Source organism: Acomys russatus, chromosome 10, assembly GCF_903995435.1.
Source record: "Acomys russatus chromosome 10, mAcoRus1.1, whole genome shotgun sequence".
In the NCBI taxonomy this organism is placed as follows: Eukaryota; Metazoa; Chordata; class Mammalia; order Rodentia; family Muridae; genus Acomys; species Acomys russatus.
In genome coordinates, this window is record NC_067146.1 from 49,070,495 (window position 1) to 49,088,464 (window position 17,970).

Here is a 17,970-nt window from a genome sequence, read left to right on the forward strand (position 1 = left end):
AAGCTCAGATGATGCACTTTTACTTGGAATTATTCTCAGTTTGTTTCATTTGTTGATCATTTATTTTTATGCATCAAACTCATCCCAATTGAACACAGTAGGCAAGAAAGCATGTGCCGTCTGGCTTCTTTGGCTATCTCATGCATATTGTAAATATACCAGCATTTAATAGAGGCTTTGAGTGCTCTAAACTATCACAGAATTGTGTGTTATGCACAGGCAGGCCCCCTCAGAAGCCTGGTGCATGCTGGGTAAGGCATTTGACTGCAATCAGACAAGGTGTCCTTAATCACCTGCTCTCCATAGGGCCGTGCACATGTCCTCCTGAATGACTCTGTCCCACTGCTATCCTGATTTGAAATTTTCTCTTTCAGCCACATAAATAGAAGAACACAGTTTGAAAACCCTGTCCTGGAAGCAAAAAGGAAGCTACAACAGCATAACATGCCCCACACAGAACTTGGAACAAAGCCCCTGCAGGCCCCAGGTTTCCGAGGTATGGTATCTGGGTAGCATGCAGGGTTGCGAGGGGAGCATTGCCCGGCGGACTGTTTGCCTGTAGTGGGGACTGATAAAAATACCTGGCTTGACTTCTCTAAAAAACCTTCCAACAGCTTTAGCTGGGCGCTCACGTTATTTTTAAACTAATGCATCTAGCTACCACTGACTATGATCAGGCCACCGGGCAGTACCTTACAGGACTTTTACTTGTTGCCAGGTGGGCGGTTGATAGTGGGACTATAAGCTGCCAAGAGACTCTCTGAAAATCAAGCATGAGAATGAAGTTTGTTTTTCTTTGTGACAGTAGGCAGCTCATCAGCCACATTACCTAGGCCCACACCCATGTTCCCCCGCACTGGGCCAGAGAAGAGGTCCCGCAGCGTAAAAGACTTATCTTACAATCTGCTGGGTATGTCCCAGGGCTGCTTGTGGACCTTAGTGCACCTGGGAGTCACCTAGTGGGATGAGTGGCGGCACACTCTTCACATCTTTTGTGGTTGTGCTCAGTTAAGCACACACGCGTGTGCACGGCCTCCGTGTCCAGAGCCCCCACTTGCCGGTAGGGAAGTTCCCGTCACACGCCTGCAGCATTTTGCAGTGAATGTAAAGGTCTCGTGTGGAGCTAAGCACCACTTTGGCAAACACAGAAGGGTAGGTTAAATGTGGGTGCTATAAAGTACATTTTAAAGAAAATGTTAATAAAGACATATGTGATAGAAAAATGGAGAGAAAAATTAAAAGTCGATCATAATGCCTCTTTGTTTGATAGTTTTCCTACCCCATGATAAAAAAAAAAAAAAAAAAAAAAAAAAAAAAAAACGTAACAATATCACGCAAAATATGTAGCCGAGTTGCCACTTATTGTTTGGCAACTATGAGTATCAAATCTTACCAGCTTCAAAGAGTATATGAAATCCTTATCTATAAAGCTGAGTATGGTGATGTCTGCCTGTGATCCAAACATATGGGATCAAAATTAGCACGAGACAGGAGGATCAAAAGTCCAAGGCCCCCTGGACTATAGAGCCAGACCCTACCTTAACAAAGTGCTTAGAATAAAACGCTTTAATGCCTCAGAACCTTCGAGTGCTTAGAACTGTATGTAGTTAGAACTCACAGTTGAAAGCGTTTATCATATTATAAACAAGTGAGCAAGCCCACTATGCGGGCTCAAGTATTACTCAGATGCTTTTGACATCGATTTGAAAATGTCAACATAGTACAAAATGTCTCACCTTTACATTCAGAACCATGTCGAGAACTGTTGGCTTGCCATTTGCTCGCATTTTGGAATGTACCAGACACTCTCTGGCCAGGAGAGATATATCTGATTGTAGTTATGACATCTTGCAGTGGCTGAGTGTAAACAAAAAATTAGCACCGTCCCACATCCAGGTACTTTCTAAACAATTTTGACCATTACATATACGTCACAGTGCACTGCTTTTCTGTAACCTGTGCGTGTTTCATGTCCTTAAATGGGTCCATTTGATTTTCTACCCCAGGCAATTACAGTGCTGACAGGGCCAGCCACTCACACGCTCCTCCTCCCTGGGAACTCTCATAACAAGAGAGTTGTAAGTCAGATACGATTTGAAGACTAGTAAGTTGCTCTCTAGCCATTCAGCCTGTCGTGGTTCCCTGGATGGTTGACGTGGCCACCTGCTTGCACCTACCACGTCAGCCTCCCACACCTACCCAGAGATTGCTGCTCGCTGGTTGGCTGCTCTCTGGTGGCCTGTCTTTAAAATGCCTTTTCCTTTTTAACTTGTATTGGCCAATGTAGAAAAGCCGCTCTTCACGCGGGATGCATCCCAGTTGAAGGGAACATTCCTCAGCACCACCCTCAAAAAGAGCAACATGGGCTTTGGATTTACCATCATTGGGGGAGATGAGCCAGATGAGTTTCTACAGGTGAAAAGCGTGATCCCAGACGGACCTGCTGCACAGGACGGGAAAATGGAGACAGGTAAGCTTCCTGGAGCTGGGGAGTTGGCATCGCAGCGACTCGTTCTTGTCAGCAAAATGTGGCGAGCCCTTTGTGGGTTTTAATTCCAATATCAAAGGTCACTTCGGTTTAGAAAACTGACGCATCACATTTTCCTACGTTAGATTTTTGAGCCGAAATCATCTGTAAACAACATAGAGAATCAATTTCTCCCTCACTTCTCAAACTGCCCCCTCTGCTCACTGGTTCCAACAGACTTGAAACTTAACTCTTCTGAGTAATCTCAAATTCTCACACTTTGCTTACTTATATTCAGCCGCTAATATGTTTAAGCCTGCATCAATCCTTCAATATTTATATGCTAAATTGTTCACGATAGATACTGATCTGTGCATACATATCTGAGAGAAAAGTGTTAAGTGGCATTACTTTTCATTTGTCTCTATACAGTGTCTTAATGTATGTTTTGTAGTCATTATAAATTAATTTTAATATATAATTACTTGGATGTCTACCTAAACTGTAACTGAAATTGATTTCACATGGAAACATAGAACTAGATTGTTAAGGACAGAAAAATGCAAAATATGATTAGAGAAAAAGTAATGAAGTAGGTCTGATTAAGCAATCTGGTTTGTGGTTCTCTTACCTGGCCCATGACTTTGAATAAGTTCCATCATTTATAAAGAGTGATTTCCTTATGTGGGGAAAAAATCAAAAGTTAAATGTGATCATCAGTTTATAAGGTGCTGATTCAAGAATTTTTGTGATATTATTTTTAAAGTCCTTTAGACAGTATTAAAAGTATTGTAATTAAAAAACAAACAAACAAACAAAAGTATTGTAATTATACCTGCAAAGAAATACAATCCATCACCACTTTTACATTTTTTTTTTTTCACGTTGATTCAGTTCATGGTCTTCATCTTTGTAAATGGATCCTGTAAGACACACAGGTCAGGGATCTATGTTAGACAAGAAACTTTTTTTATTTTAATTTTATTAGTTTATTCAGATTACAACTCAATTGTTATCCCATCACTTGTATCCTCCCATTCCTCCCTCCCTCCCGCTTTCACCCTATTCCCCTCCCCTAGGTCTAAGACTGAGGGGGACCTCCTCCCCCACTATACGGTCATAGGCTATCAAGTCTCATCTTGGTAGCTGGCTTATTCTTTCTTTGAGTTCCTGCCATGGTTATGTGCTTATGAATTGAATCATTTCCATGAATCCCAAAAGGAACTCGTATATGGAGTGCACATCAAATTGAGGTCTTCGTTTGAAATTGCCTATTTTTAAAGTTGCCAAAGCTTTATAATTACATGTGAGTTTCTTTATGCCTGTCGTTTTTCAAGAACACTGCGCGAGTATATTTTCTAGTGCCACTCACTAGCAGGAAATAATGTAGACAGTGATACTGGATCTCCTGAAAGATCTTACACCTTCACATCAAGTTCAAAATGTCACACCTCAGGTGTGGGTCCTAGACGGTCACCCACAGTGCAGCGGGTGGCTTTACATCCAGGAGCACACAGACAGCACAAAGGGGCTTGATGGGTTTTGTGGTGGTTTTCAAAGATGTAAAGGGAAGTGGGGTATATCTGGGAGGAATAGACAGAGAGGAGAAGTCGTGTGTACATGATGTTCTGCAAGAATTAGCGGCCAGCGTCCCATTGATCTAGAAATACTCTGTAAGGAATCCATACCTTCAAGCTGCTCCCAAAAAAAAAAAAAAAAAAATGTAAACACCAAATAACTCAATTAAAAATGCTTGTAGAGAGTGCATGTCAGAGGCAGCCCCTGCTACCCTACAAACCATGGAAAATGAGCTGTCCGTTAGCCATAGCTGAACAGCGGGGCTAGGTTCACTGCATGCATTCCAATTTGATCACTTTCCCTTGGTGGACAGGCCCTGCAGGCACACAGAGGAAGGGGATGCCTGCTATCTAGATGAGACCTGATAGGGCCGGTCATATGGTGGGGGAGGAGGGCCCCTTCTGTCAGAGGTTTATGGGAGGGGAGTAGGGCAGAAGAAGGAGGGGAAACAGGAAGATAGAAGCAAGGGGATAACAATGAGAATGTAATCTGGATAAATTATAATAAATTTTTAAATGCTTGTACAGTCTGCAGGTAGGACACAAGGAAGCTATGGGATTAATATTGTTTTAACAGAGAATGGATCACCAGGGCTCTTGAACTTCTGCGAAATATTTGAGAGACCTATTTTTTTTTTCCAAAATAAAGGACCTAATTACTTTCCTATGGTCTAACCCACAATTCACGGTTCAAAATTAGAAAAGACTTCTTGTGGAAAGTAGAAAACTGAATACGAATATTTGCACAGCAAATTGTGTGTGTGTTTTTTTTTTTTTTTTTTTTCTTTTCTCATCATTGATTCTCTAATTCGTTACACCCACAGGGTGTGAGGGAAGACTCATTCCACTAAAAAGTCAAAGCTTTATTTACAATTTAGCACATTTTGACCATGTAAGAAAACCATACATCAGCTCCCAAGAGACAGGAAAGAAGCACAGACCTAGGCGTGAGTTTGCTCTTTATGGATTTAACAAGCACTTCTTCAGCTTCTGAATGAACGCCTGCAATGAATAGCAATGACTGAAAAGCTAACATCAGGGCCTCAAAGGTAGAAATGACAGGGACTCATTTCCAAGGATTTACATCTAGAAGGAGCTTTAGACACATCGATAAGCTACTGGAACATAATGTGATGAGGCTACAATATCCCTAATGTTGGGGAAGTAAATAACAATTTTTTAAAATTTATTCTTCTCTCTCCTATACTACATCCTAGCTGCAGTTAACAAAAAATTTTAAAAAAGAATATGTTGTATAAATTTATTGAGCCTTTGGAGGGATTGTAATTTTCTCTATTCGAAAAGAATTTAACAAAGCAAACTATAATGCTTTTTAAATATTCAAAAATATATTCATATCTAATTACAAGATAATTTTAATACATATGTAAATGTATTTCTGCCAACACTGAACAAGTTACAGTAGAATGAATTGCTCTTTAGTTCAGCAAATATTTAGTGAAGGTCTGTGCTTGCCAAACGTTCTGCTAATTAATAAAGATGAAAAAGTGGCAAGACAAAGGTTCCTATCCCCACATAATTTGCAGTGTATATTGAAATAATGAGTGATATGTTGATGGATGTATCTATCAAAGCAATAATAAAATACATACCTAAGTAATGAAATGGTACAGAGGAAGAAGGTGTTGACTCTGGGAAGAAAAAGTCTCCCACTGCTTTGAAAAACCCCTCACGGACATGATGAGATGGTGGTTTAAGAAGGTGGGTAGATGCTTGCTGGCTGGACGAGTGAGGGAAGCTATTGGAAGACAAGTGTCTGCAAAACGGTTGGGAAGCCATCAGTGTCCGTTAGTGTTTCCCTTGGGTATATGCTTGTGGTGAAGCACAGAGTCAAATGGGCAGCCACAAACGGGAGTGATTGACTACACTTATAGTGCACGCCAAAGAACTACGCGTAAACATATGTCCTAAAGTCCTAAAAGATCGTGGACATACGTAGATCTCTATCTAAACTTTTTTTGGTATAAATTTTCAGCCAATTAAGCATGGAGCCTTACTCCACAGCTGACACTGTTCAGACTTGCATAGCTCTAGATCTTACATATGCTGGGCAAACAACAGATGCTTGGCACAGCTGCAACTAACGGGGACCGTGAAAGTCACAAAGCCCACACAGCTACCCGACAACAACCCAGCAAAGCTGAGCGGAGAGATGCAGTCACTCTCATGTGGTCTCTACATGTTTCATATTTAGCTGGGGTGGGGCTTTTATTATTTGTACAACTTGGAGATACTGGATTGATGGGAAATTTCCTATGACTCATTTACACCTTCTCCCAGGAGTACCACTTCTGAGCTTTCCCAGGAAAGTCCTGAGCATACTACACCTACCATTTTTAAGGAGATATACTTATCTGGCTTACTTAATGGTCCTCCTTATACCCTGGAGGTTGTGACTCAAATAAAGATGCCATAGACCATCTTATGAGACTCTGATTACAAGATGCTCTTGGACCATCCGCCCCTGTACTTACTCAGGAACAAGATAATCAGAACAAAGTAAACAAGATTCATTAGACTAGAAAAGTTGGCAGCAGATCAAATTAAAAGTCCCTTCCTACTACTGATGGACAAAGAACAGCGTGGATAAATGAGAAAAGAATAAAATATTAAGACCTCTCCTTTCCTAGAAAAGTTAGTTCATATAGAGCCACTGTGGTGCCATATGACCAATGAACAAAAGAATGTGAAGATTAGAGATATAAATAAATTCTACAAATATATAAAATATAAACATTGTATTATGGCAGAAATTTAATAATTTACCAGTGTTTGCCTAAGATTTTTCTTGGACCTAATGACAAATAGCACTCTGACCATTAAAAGTTGATACTAAAAAAAAAAGAAAAAAAAAGAGAAAAAGCTAATACTATGCTACTTGGGACATGACAGTCTACCCAGACCAGCTTGGAAACAGCAAGATTCTTAAAAGTTGGGTTGTGGAGTTAATACAGGAAAGTGATTATAAAAGATAATTCTGTCCTGTTACTGCTTATCACTGATGACTAAACTTATGACAAAGAGTAAATTAAAACACATGTCCAAGGCCAGGAGCAGTAGTGCACACCTGTACACCTGTAATCCCAGCATTCAGGGAGGCAGAGGTCGGTGGATTGCTGTGAGTTCAAAGCCAGCCTGGTCTACAAAGTGAGTCCAGGACAGCCAAGGCTACACAGAGAAACCCTGCCTCGAAAACAAAACAAAATAATTGAATGAATGAATGAAACCACATATCCAGGGACAAAAATGATATGATCTGTGTTTTGGAACAGCATGCATCTGTCCTGGTTGACAGAGGACTTTTACTGCCAGTCAGTCAGGCCACAGCCTCCACCCCCAACTCCCACCCCTGACTCACTCCTCCCTTGTGCCTCCTGCGTCCACCCTGCCTCAGGCCCTGTCTTCACCCAATCCTGGGCCCAGCAGGTGCTCATTTTGGTTTGGTTTGTTCTGAGAAACAGAACCCAGGGCTTGGTACATGTGAGCAGGTGCTATACCCTCGAGTGTATCTGCAGCAGCAGGTGTAAGTACTTGAATGGATTGATGGAAGGATGGATGGATGGATGGAAGGATAGATGGAAGGATGGATGGAGGGATGGGTTTAGGGTGGATGACCTTAAAATGGAGAAGCACTGTGTAAATGGGCTATATTTGCATTCCTGCTTTGTAATAGAGCCCCTTCAATAATGTTAAATAAGGTAATACTACAAAGGCAAAATTGAACCCAGTTTTCATCTTCTGCATAACATTTCACAAACAAACACATTAGAGACCAACTTATTCTCTTTTCAAAATTTAACTTTATGTATTAAACAAACTTTTAAAATAAACACTATAGTGATCAGAGGAAAATTCCTGATGTTTAAAATGAGTGATCTCATTTTATGTCAAAATAACATGGAAATAGTTTAATCAACATTTTTAGCTTCAGTCACCTCTCATTTAAATGTATCAATAGCTCATGGGGACACAAGAAAAACAACAGTATGGAAAAGTTCCCCTAGGATTCTGCACCAGAACAAAAGGGAGGAGCAGGGAATTCTTTCTTATTTGGCAGTGACATCTGGCAAGGAGTAGTGGACAGGAAAAAATGAGGGCCGTGTCCTTCCAGCTGCTTTTGATAATGGAGCCAGTTCCCAATGGTTCCACATTGTTCTGGAAGGTTTCTCAACAGACATTACCAAGATGCCTGGTAACCATCCAACTCTGACTACAAAGGACTCTACACATTCTGGAAACCAAGTACCCTGGACGCTGTCATGTCCTCTAAAGCATTTTACTATCCATACTAAGTAAGCGAGCACTCTTAATGCCTTCTAAAAATCAAACTTGATATAACATAGCTCAGAAGACACAGGGTCTGAAAGATATCCATCTACTGTCTACTGTTGAAAGTTTCCTCATTGCATGATATATTGCCTCTTTACAGCATTTGCTCATTTTATTTATAAGATCACAAATAAGTACTTTAGTCTCTGCCACCTCTTCAGTTGTGCTAGTCGTTACCTCAGTGTGTGTTTACAGAAGAATGGGTACCCAACAAATATTTCCATCCTTTGGAAAGGTGTGTGTGTGTGTGTGTGTGTGTGTGTGTGTGTGTGTGTGTGTGTGTTGTACCCAGGTATTTTGTTGGGAAGTAGGCAGATCCCAAGACCTCACTGGTGAACCAGCTTAACCAAAGGAATAACATTCAGTTCAATGAGAGACCCTGTCTAGGTTGTCTCAATTCAGTAAGTTGGAGAGCAATAGTGGAAAACACACAATGTGTGGCCCTGGCCTCCTCATGGGTTTGCACTGGTAAATGCACTTGCTACAAGTTCATATGCATCACACACACACACACACACACACACACGCGCGCGCGCGCGCGCGCACGTACATGTATACACACATACACACACCATTTTCCCCCCCAAAGCAGCTCTTGAGGGTCCATTTGTGGAAAGGAGCATGTTTTACCTGCCCTCCCCATGTAGACAAGATGTACAGTGGGTACAGTTTTCCATTATGCCTATCTCGTGTGCAGTTCACTGTTTCCCCCATCTCATCCTCATTTGTGGGCTGTGTGTCTCATTTCTCTAGAGCACTGTTTCCATGTGCCCTATGAACACAGTTGTCCATATTTTAAAATGACCTTTTAAAAAAAAAGTGGCCCTAGCTTTGTTGGCCTATTTTTCAGGTCTTCTGTTCTGTTAGTCTGCCTGTTTATTGCGATGCATCCAGCTGTGTTCTTTCCCCTGAGAGTTGCTTTGGGTTTTCATGGTCCTTTGTAGTTCCATATAAATCCTTGGGTTGTCTTTTCTAGTTCTGTCAAGTATAATATCCTAATTCTGATGAATAAATTAACTTTAGTACTATAGCAGTTTCCACAATATTAATTCTGCCAAGTCTTTGTATTGTCTAGTGTCTTCTTTGATTTCCTTTTTCAGTGGCTTGACGTTTTCATGGTGAACGTCTTTCATTGGTTATTAAGTTTATTCATGGGTACGTTATTGGTTTGGTTTGATTTTGAGCTATTTTAATGAGATTATTTTCTAGCTTATTTATTTGTGAGTTCATTATTGGTACACATGAAAGCTACTGAAAGTTATTTGGGATCTGTGTTTGAGGTTGACTTTGAAGACTGAATTTTCTATAGGGGTATAAAACAGGAGCAGAATCTATTTCTGATTTCTCTGTGTGTAGGGGGAGTGTAGCTATAAACACTGCCAATTGACTCTGTTAGTGTTGTTCACATGTATGTGTGTTTAGGGATGACAACTTGGGATTGGATAATTTATCAGGGTCTCATTTCTTGAGTAGAATGATTGATATATCCCTCCCTCTCTCTCTCTCTCTTTCTCCTCTGTCTCTCTGTCTCTCTCTCTCTCTCTCTGTCTCTCGCTCTCGCTCTCTCTCTCTCTCTCTCTCTCTCTCTGACTCTCACTCTCTCTCATCATTAATTATCTGTAGCTGTTCATTTTGGGAAAGAGGCCCTCTGTCCTGTTGTTAGTTGTCTTGTAGCTCTTCCACTCATGTTGTTGTACCAATTGGTTACCATCTTCCGGTCTTGATTAGACTCAGCCATATTGTTGAGATTTCACGGCATCCCTGTCATATATAAAGGACACTATATTGTAACAGATACACTGGTTCTCTGGCTCCTATAGTCTTTCCACCCCTCCTCCTGTTATATTTCCTGAATCTTATGTTGACCTATATGAGTTTATGTTATAGACATATCTACTGGAGTTTGACACCTCACAGTCATTTTAACCATTGTGAATTTCTGTGGTCTCCATCTGCTGCAGAAGAAAAGATTCTTTGATGAGGGGAGAAATCTATGTTCATCTGTGGATGTAATTCTAATTATTTATAACAAAGTTATTAACCATACCAGTTTAAGAAAGTTGTCAGTAGTAAGGTCTCCTCTAGAGTCCATGACCTCCCCAGCCACAAGTGGTTAACTGGGTTTACAGTTTTAGGAATTCATGGCATGAATTAAGGGAGCTTCAAGTCCAATTAGGCAGCTGATGTTTACCCCACTGTTGCCCCCTGGCAGGGTGTCCTGCCATGCTCTCCGTTATTGTACTTGGTATGTTCTACAGCTGAGTAGACTATTTACTACCTCCTGTGGCAGCTTGCATAGCACCCTCAGACACTGTGAAAATTAGACTTCAGGCAGGAGTTCCAGTTCAATACCTCCAAGTCCTGCATTTGAAATATATGCTATCTTCAGCAACAGGGTCTTACCTTCTGAGAGGCAACCAAAGGCTATGGACAGCCTATATTATTTCGGTAGTATCTTGGACTTCCCTGACCATCATCTTAAAGGGAGATTTCCCATGCCAAACACTGAGGCTTTTGATACACACACACACACACACACACACACACACACACACACACACAGAGAGAGAGAGAGAGAGAGAGAGAGAGAGAGAGAGAGAGAGAGAGAGTGTCTAACATGATTCACGTCAATGGTAGATTGTTTTCAATCTTAAAAAATCAAATGCTTTGCAGCTGATGTTGGGTACATAGGAAACTCCAATTACCCACTCTCAAAGGGCAGTCCCTGTATCCAGAAATGAGCTCAACCTAGACTATAGAAGGTACAGTTCCCTGTACCAAAAGGAGTAATTTTCCTTGCCTCTGGGAGAAGAGACTAACTTTGGTGCCTATCAGCATATAAAAGCCCGTGCTGGCCTCCAGGATCCCTCAGTATCACAAGTACCTGTTACACATTTCAAAGTTCATGATGTTACCCCAGCCCTTCTCACATTCTCCTCTATCCTAAACTTCCTCCAGCTCACAGGCCTCCCTACCATCCCCCCTGCTACTCATCTGTCTTATAATGTACTATCTATCTATCTATCTATCTATCTATCTATCTATCTATCTATCATTCCTGCCTATCCTCTTACTCTCTCTTATTTTCACTTTTTCTTATTCTCTTCCACTCTCTCTAGTTTTTCTCTGTTCTTCAACTCTTGTTATCCCTCTGTCCTCATTAGTCTTTCCTACACTCCTGCTTCATAAGCCATGGCTGTGTCCAATCTGCTGGCCATGTTCAGCCTACTTTTATCTTCCTCTGCTCTGGACTTCACATTTTCTCTCTCATATCTATAATAAACACCTTATCCATATCATGGAGGGGTCATTTCAGCAGTTTCTTTAGTGCACCCCCCTACACACACACACACACACACACACACACACACACACACACACAAAGAGATGGCTCAGCTCTTCAGAGTGTGTGCTTCTCTTTCAGAGGACCTGAGTTTGATTGCCAGGACCCACATTGGCTCACAAACACCTGCAACTCCACCTCCACAGATTCATATACCTCTTGTCTCCATGGCACCCACATTCATATGTACTTAATCTCCGCCCCCACCCACATATACATACATATAACTAAAAATTAAATGGCTCTTTAAAAATATATTATAAAAAAATCATGTGATGTGATGCCTCTTTCAGTTTTAGACTTTTTGTTTTGTTTTGCTTTGTTTTAAGGGGGACATTGGTTTTGTTTGGTTTGTTTTGGTTTGTTTTTGATTGCTATAAACACCTGAAGATGATATTAAATTTTCAGCCTGCTGACCAATAACAGCATCTCCAGAGGAGAAGAAATAAGCTGTGCTTATTTAGCCTGTTGATATATTTACCCTTAATTCTCTGCAAATGGACTGAACTTTGAAAATGCTCCTTCATTTTGTCCACATGCCCAATATGACCACTGTGGTGATATCCTTCAGAGCAATAACAAAGTACATTACACTTGAGCAGGAGCCACACTGAATGCTGTCTGCTCACTATGCTCCTCTGGGAATAATAGATGATATAGATGTCACAATCAACAATACCTTGATTTCAGCAGCAAACTGAGCCATTTGAGGGGCTGTTTTAATAAATGATGCACCAGTTCCTTAATGATCTTTAGCTTATTTGCATCTTTTCCTTTTTACCTTGTACTGTTTCTTTATGCCCTCTTCATTTAAAAGCTTGGTAAAAGCTCCCTTCAGAGGGTGCAGTGCTTCTCACATAGTGGCATGAGGAACTTTATTGCCATTTTAATATGGATAAAACTACCTTATATGTTTTTCTCATGATATATATTCACTAAAAAAATCAACAGTGATTAAGGTATGATATCCATGATAATTTTATTAAATTCATGAAAATTGGTGCACTGAAATGTACTCTTCTCACTATTAATTTTAAATTGCTCTGTATAAAACCTTTCTCTTAATTTGTAACTGGGGTTCTCTTGCCCCCACCAGCAGCTGAAAAAGAAAGTAGGTGGGGTAGCAATTCATCCCAAGAATATAGCTAGGAATGGTGCTAGGCATTATAACCCATTGAATATAAAACTAGCATTTAAGATCGCAATATTTCCAATTTTCTGAAAAACTCCAGATTGATTTCCAAACTGATAGTGTAAGTTTGCACTCCCACCAGCAATGGAGGAGTGTTCCCCTTTCTCCACATCCTCAACAGCATGTGCTGTCACTTGAGTTTTTGATCTTAGCCATTTTGATGGGTATAAGATGAAATCTCAGAGTCCTTTTGATTTGCATTTCCCTGATAACTAAGGATGTTGAGCATTTAAGTGTTTCTCAGCCATTCGACATTCATCTCTTGAAAATTCTCTGTTTAGCTCTGTACCCCATTTTTAATTGGGTTATTTGGTTTGATGGAATTTTTTTTGAGTTATTTATATTTTGGATTTTAGCCCTTTGTCGGATGTAGGGTTGGTGACTGTCAGAAGGTGGGGGAGTAGGACCCCACCTGTCAGAGATTTAGGGGAAGGGAATAGGGTGGGAAAAGGAGGGGGAACAGGAAGATAAGAATGAGGGGTTTACAATAAGGATATAATGTGAATAAATTATAATGGAATAAAAAATAGCATTTAAAAATCTGAAAGGTTATGCTTTAAATTGAATAAAACATAGCCTGGAGATTTTAGGGTTAATATTACCTTTTAATATTTATTTCTCGGAGGATGTGGTCAGCTGCAGTGTATTAGTGAAAGGTGTTCAACTTAAGAGAGTCAAGCTTGAAGTGATCATATTATCCTAATACATTTAAATATGTTTCCCATTTAGTTTATTTAGGTTTTAGGTTTAGATTCACCAACTCTTTGTTCATAAATAAGCTAAAATGATACAAATTGAAACTTGACTGCTAAACATATCTTTACAGACAACGTGAAATTCATTCAGGTCTTAATGCCCGCTCCTAGACGGATGGAGTTGAGTCTTCCATGCACCAGGAGATTATCCGCTCTTCGTAGAAGATGCTTATATTCAGCCCCTCACCTCCACCCCAGAGGAACTGGAGGCTCTTGTTTCATCTCCTCCCTCCTCGCAATTATGAGATCCCCCAGGCATAGACAATGTCCTATTTGAATTAATTAAATTGTCAAGGATTAGTTCACCAAACAAGTACATATAGCCAAATCCAACCTGTTGGCTGAACAAATGAATGAATTTATTTGTGAAAAACTGGCTTTCTAAGATAAACAATGGAAGTGAAGCTTTCCTGTAGTAGTCACCCATTACTGTTTGTGGACCCATTAAATACTGTTGCCAAAGGTTTTCTTATTGTGTGTAGCTTACCCAAACATCTCCACAGAAGCACTTGGAAAGAATGTGGGACATGAAAATGATATCACACTAACAAGACTGTCTTTGAAAGGATTGAGCAAATTTGATATTCCGGGGCTGGTTGATATGTGACACAGTCTGCGAACATTCTAGTAGAAAAAAAATAGTTCTATTCTGAGCATTTCAGCAGGTGCTTGCTTCTTCATATGTTTTATATTTAAAGACAATATTAACAAGATTAAAACTAAGGTAGAAGACTTGATAAAATGTATTCTACTGGCTGTATAATAGTGGAGTATTGCCGCCTCTCTTTTATGCGTGTACTGCTGGCAGTTGTGCTGGTTGCTGATTATGTAAGTCTTAGGATTCTAATCTCCATCTCCAGACATAATTTAGAAAGTCTCATGTTTATATTCCCTCACTTCTGATATGAAAGCCCACTCCAGACATAAATGGAGTTGGTCTGAGCTAGAACAAGTAAAAAAAAAATCAAAGGACAGTTGGGAAACAGATGAGGCTAGGTAATTATTTTTTCTATTAAGAGAAATATCCTCCTAGGGTGGGAGTTTCCCTTGTAGTATCTTCTATAGTGCTGAGTTTGTGTTGATCTGTTTGTGCTGGGGATAGTAGTCTGGACTGGCATCTGTGGTCTCTCTTAGGGTTTTCTGGACGCATGGTGTATACTCACTTATAAGTGGATATTAGCCACATAAAACAGGATAATCACACTACAATCCACAGACCGAAAGAAGCTAAGTAACAAGGAGGACCCAAGGGAGGATGCTTAATTCTCGTCCAGAAAGGCAAATAGAATAGACACCGGAAACAGTTGAAGAAAAGGAACAGGATAGGAGCCTACCACAGAGGTCCTCTGAAAGACCCCACCCAGTAAGAGATTCAAGCAGATGCTGAGACTCACAGCCAAACTTCTGGGCAGAGCTCAGGGAGTCTTATGGAAGAATTGGGAGATAGAAGGACCTGGAGGGGACGGACGCTCCACAAGGAGACCAATGGAGCCAACAAATCTGGGCTCACGGGGACCCTGCAGAGACTGATGCACCAACCAAGGACCATGCACGGTGAGGACCTAGACCCCCTGCTCAACTGTAATCAATAGGCTGCACAGTCTCTTTGTGGGTCCCAAAAGATGTGGGATAGGGGCAACCTCTGACATGGGCCTGGGGCCCACCTGTTGCTCACTTCCCCCTGGTAGGGCAGCCTTGCCAGGCCACAGAGGAAGAGGATGCAGGCAGTCCAGATGAGACTTGATAGGCTGAGGTCAGATGATAGGGGAGGAGGGCTCCCCCATTCTGAGGACTAGGGGAGAGAGGGAGGGGATGAGGGAGAGAGGAAGTGGGATGAAGGACAGAGGGTAGGACCAGGAGAAGACAAGGGAAGGGGCTACAATAGTGATTAAATTAAAAATAAAAATACATAAATTAAAAAGAGAGAGAAAGATAACATTCCCTGCATTAAATACCTGCATAGGATGTTGGCATACATCTTTACAGATAGGCACATGGGCCCCAGTGAATAGCTTAATTCTTAAAAACAGGCCCAAATATACACTGCCATGCAGAGATGGGATCTATGCAAGTAAGAAGAGAGAAGAACCATCTCTCTCTCTCTCTCTCTCTCTCTCTCTCTCTCTCTCTCTCTCTCTCTCTCTCTCTCTCTCTCTCTCTCTTTCACCCAAGTCTTAGGTCTTAGTTCATAATTCTAAATCTCTTAGCATCCTCAATGAGAAGACATTTCTGAAGTCAATAGGAGATAAATTACCATGTTGACCTTTGTTTATAAGCTGCCAGCGAAATTAGAGATGAAGTACGCTGCGGTCTGCAAGGATGCAAAGGGCTGCAGCTGCAGCAACGTTGTTCCCTACAGCCAGTGTAATTAATGCTCCTCTCAGATGCTCCAGCTGAGGAGTCGCACGAAGTGACAAGAGCACACACGGCACATCTCAAGTGCCGTCGTACAATTTGCTGCTCTGTTAGAAAACCCAACTCTGTGAAGGTGGATTTTTGCGTTAGTGAGAACCAGCGCCAGCAGGGAAGGAGGTCTACCCTGTGTCTTGAGTCACTGGCAAAGCGGACGTCAGTTCAGGCACTGAGATGGATGACCGCACTCTTTCTCTGCAGCATCTCCTGCGGGGGCCTTCTTGCTCCGCAAGCCTGCCCCTCCTACTTCCTCATGTGACTAGAGAAGAAAAAGAATACTGGCAACGTTTCCTCGTATGTCCTCATGATAGAATAAAAATATTCGGCATGGGAAAAGAAAAATTTTGATTGTCACGTCTCTAAAATAATGGGAAACATTCGACTTTTAAATAGTATGTTTCCTCTTCCTCTATGGGCTGGCAAGGCTGCCTTACCAGGGGGAACTAATCAAGGAGTGGACACGAGAGTCCATGTCAGCGGCAGCCCCTATTCCCCTCCCCAGTGATGGGACCACAAGGATACGGTGGTGCCTATTGACTACATCTGAACAGGGATCTATGTCCTCACCATGCATGGTCCTTAGTTGGTGCATCAGCCTCTGCAGGGGCCCCTGAGCCCAGATTTGTTGGCTCCATTGTGGAACTCCTATCCCCTCCAGGTCCTTCTATGCCCCAACTCTTCCATAAGATTCCCTGAGTTCTTCCCAAAGTATGGCTGTCAGTTTCAGCATTTGCTCGGATCTCCTGCTGGGTGGAGTCTTTCAGAGGACCTTTATGGTAGGTTCCCTTCCTGTTCCTTCTCTTCAATTGCTTCTGGTGTCTATTCTATTCGCCCTTCTGAATGAGAATTAAGCATCCTGCCTAGGGTCCTCCTTGTTATTTAGCTTCTTTCGGTCTGTGGATTATAGTGTGATTATCCTTCATTATGTGGCTAATATCCACATAAAGTGACTATGTACCATGCATGTCTTTCTGGGTCTGGGTTACCTTACTCAGGACGATCATTTCCAGTTCCATCCATTTGCCTGCAAATTTCAAGATTTTTTGTTATTAATAGCTGAATAGTATTCCATTGTCTAAATGTACCACAGTTTCTTTATCCATTCTTTGGTTAAGGGACATCTAGGTTGTTTCCAGATTCTGGCAATTACAAATAAAGCTACTATGACCCTAGTTGAGCAAATGTCCTTGTTGTATGGTGGATCATCTTTCATGTATATTCACAGAAGTGCTATAGCTGGGTCTTGAAGTAGAACTATTCCCAATGTTCTAAGAAAACACCAGATTGATTTCTACAGTGGTTGTACAAGTTTGCACTCCCACCAGCAATGGAAGAGTGTTCGCCTTTCTCCATATCCTCCCCAGCATGTGCCGTCACTTGAGTTTTTGATCTTAGCTATTCTGACAGGTATAAGGTGGACACTCAGAGTTGTTTTGATTTGCATTTCCCTGATGACTAAGAATGTTAAGCATTTCTTTAAGTGTTTCTTGGCCATTCAATATTTCTTTGTTGAGAATTCTCTGTTTAGTTCTGTACCCCATATTTTAATTGGATTATTTGGTTTGGTTGATAAGATGGGGTCAGATGATAGATGAGGAAGGCTCCCCCTTTCTGTCGACTAGGGAAGGTAAAGAGAGGAGTTAATGAAGGGAGGATAGGACTGGGAGTAGATGAGGGAGGGAACTGCAGTTGGGAGGTAAAGTGAACAAATTAAAAATAAAAAATTTTAAATAAATAATAAATTTTAAAGTAGCATATTAAACAAACTATATAATAGATTCAGCATTTTTCAGAGGAGTTGCTCAGAAGATGGGTTATTGGGACTTAAAGGCTCTAAAGTGTCAAAACAGTGACTGTGTGTGTGTATGGGTGTG

At 41.2% G+C, this 17,970-nt stretch overlaps 1 protein-coding gene across 5 annotated transcripts in view; it reads left to right on the top strand.

The window, feature by feature from the left end:
* The window catches only part of Magi2 (membrane associated guanylate kinase, WW and PDZ domain containing 2), a 1,455,764-nt gene that overhangs the window by 1,157,377 nt on the left and 280,417 nt on the right, over positions 1–17,970 (top strand). For all 5 annotated transcript variants that reach the window (XM_051152089.1, XM_051152090.1, XM_051152091.1 and 2 more), the window contains exons 8-9: positions 375–496; positions 2,288–2,470. In XM_051152089.1, the coding sequence (XP_051008046.1) occupies positions 375–496; positions 2,288–2,470 (305 nt within the window). The remainder of the gene's footprint in view (positions 1–374; positions 497–2,287; positions 2,471–17,970) is intronic.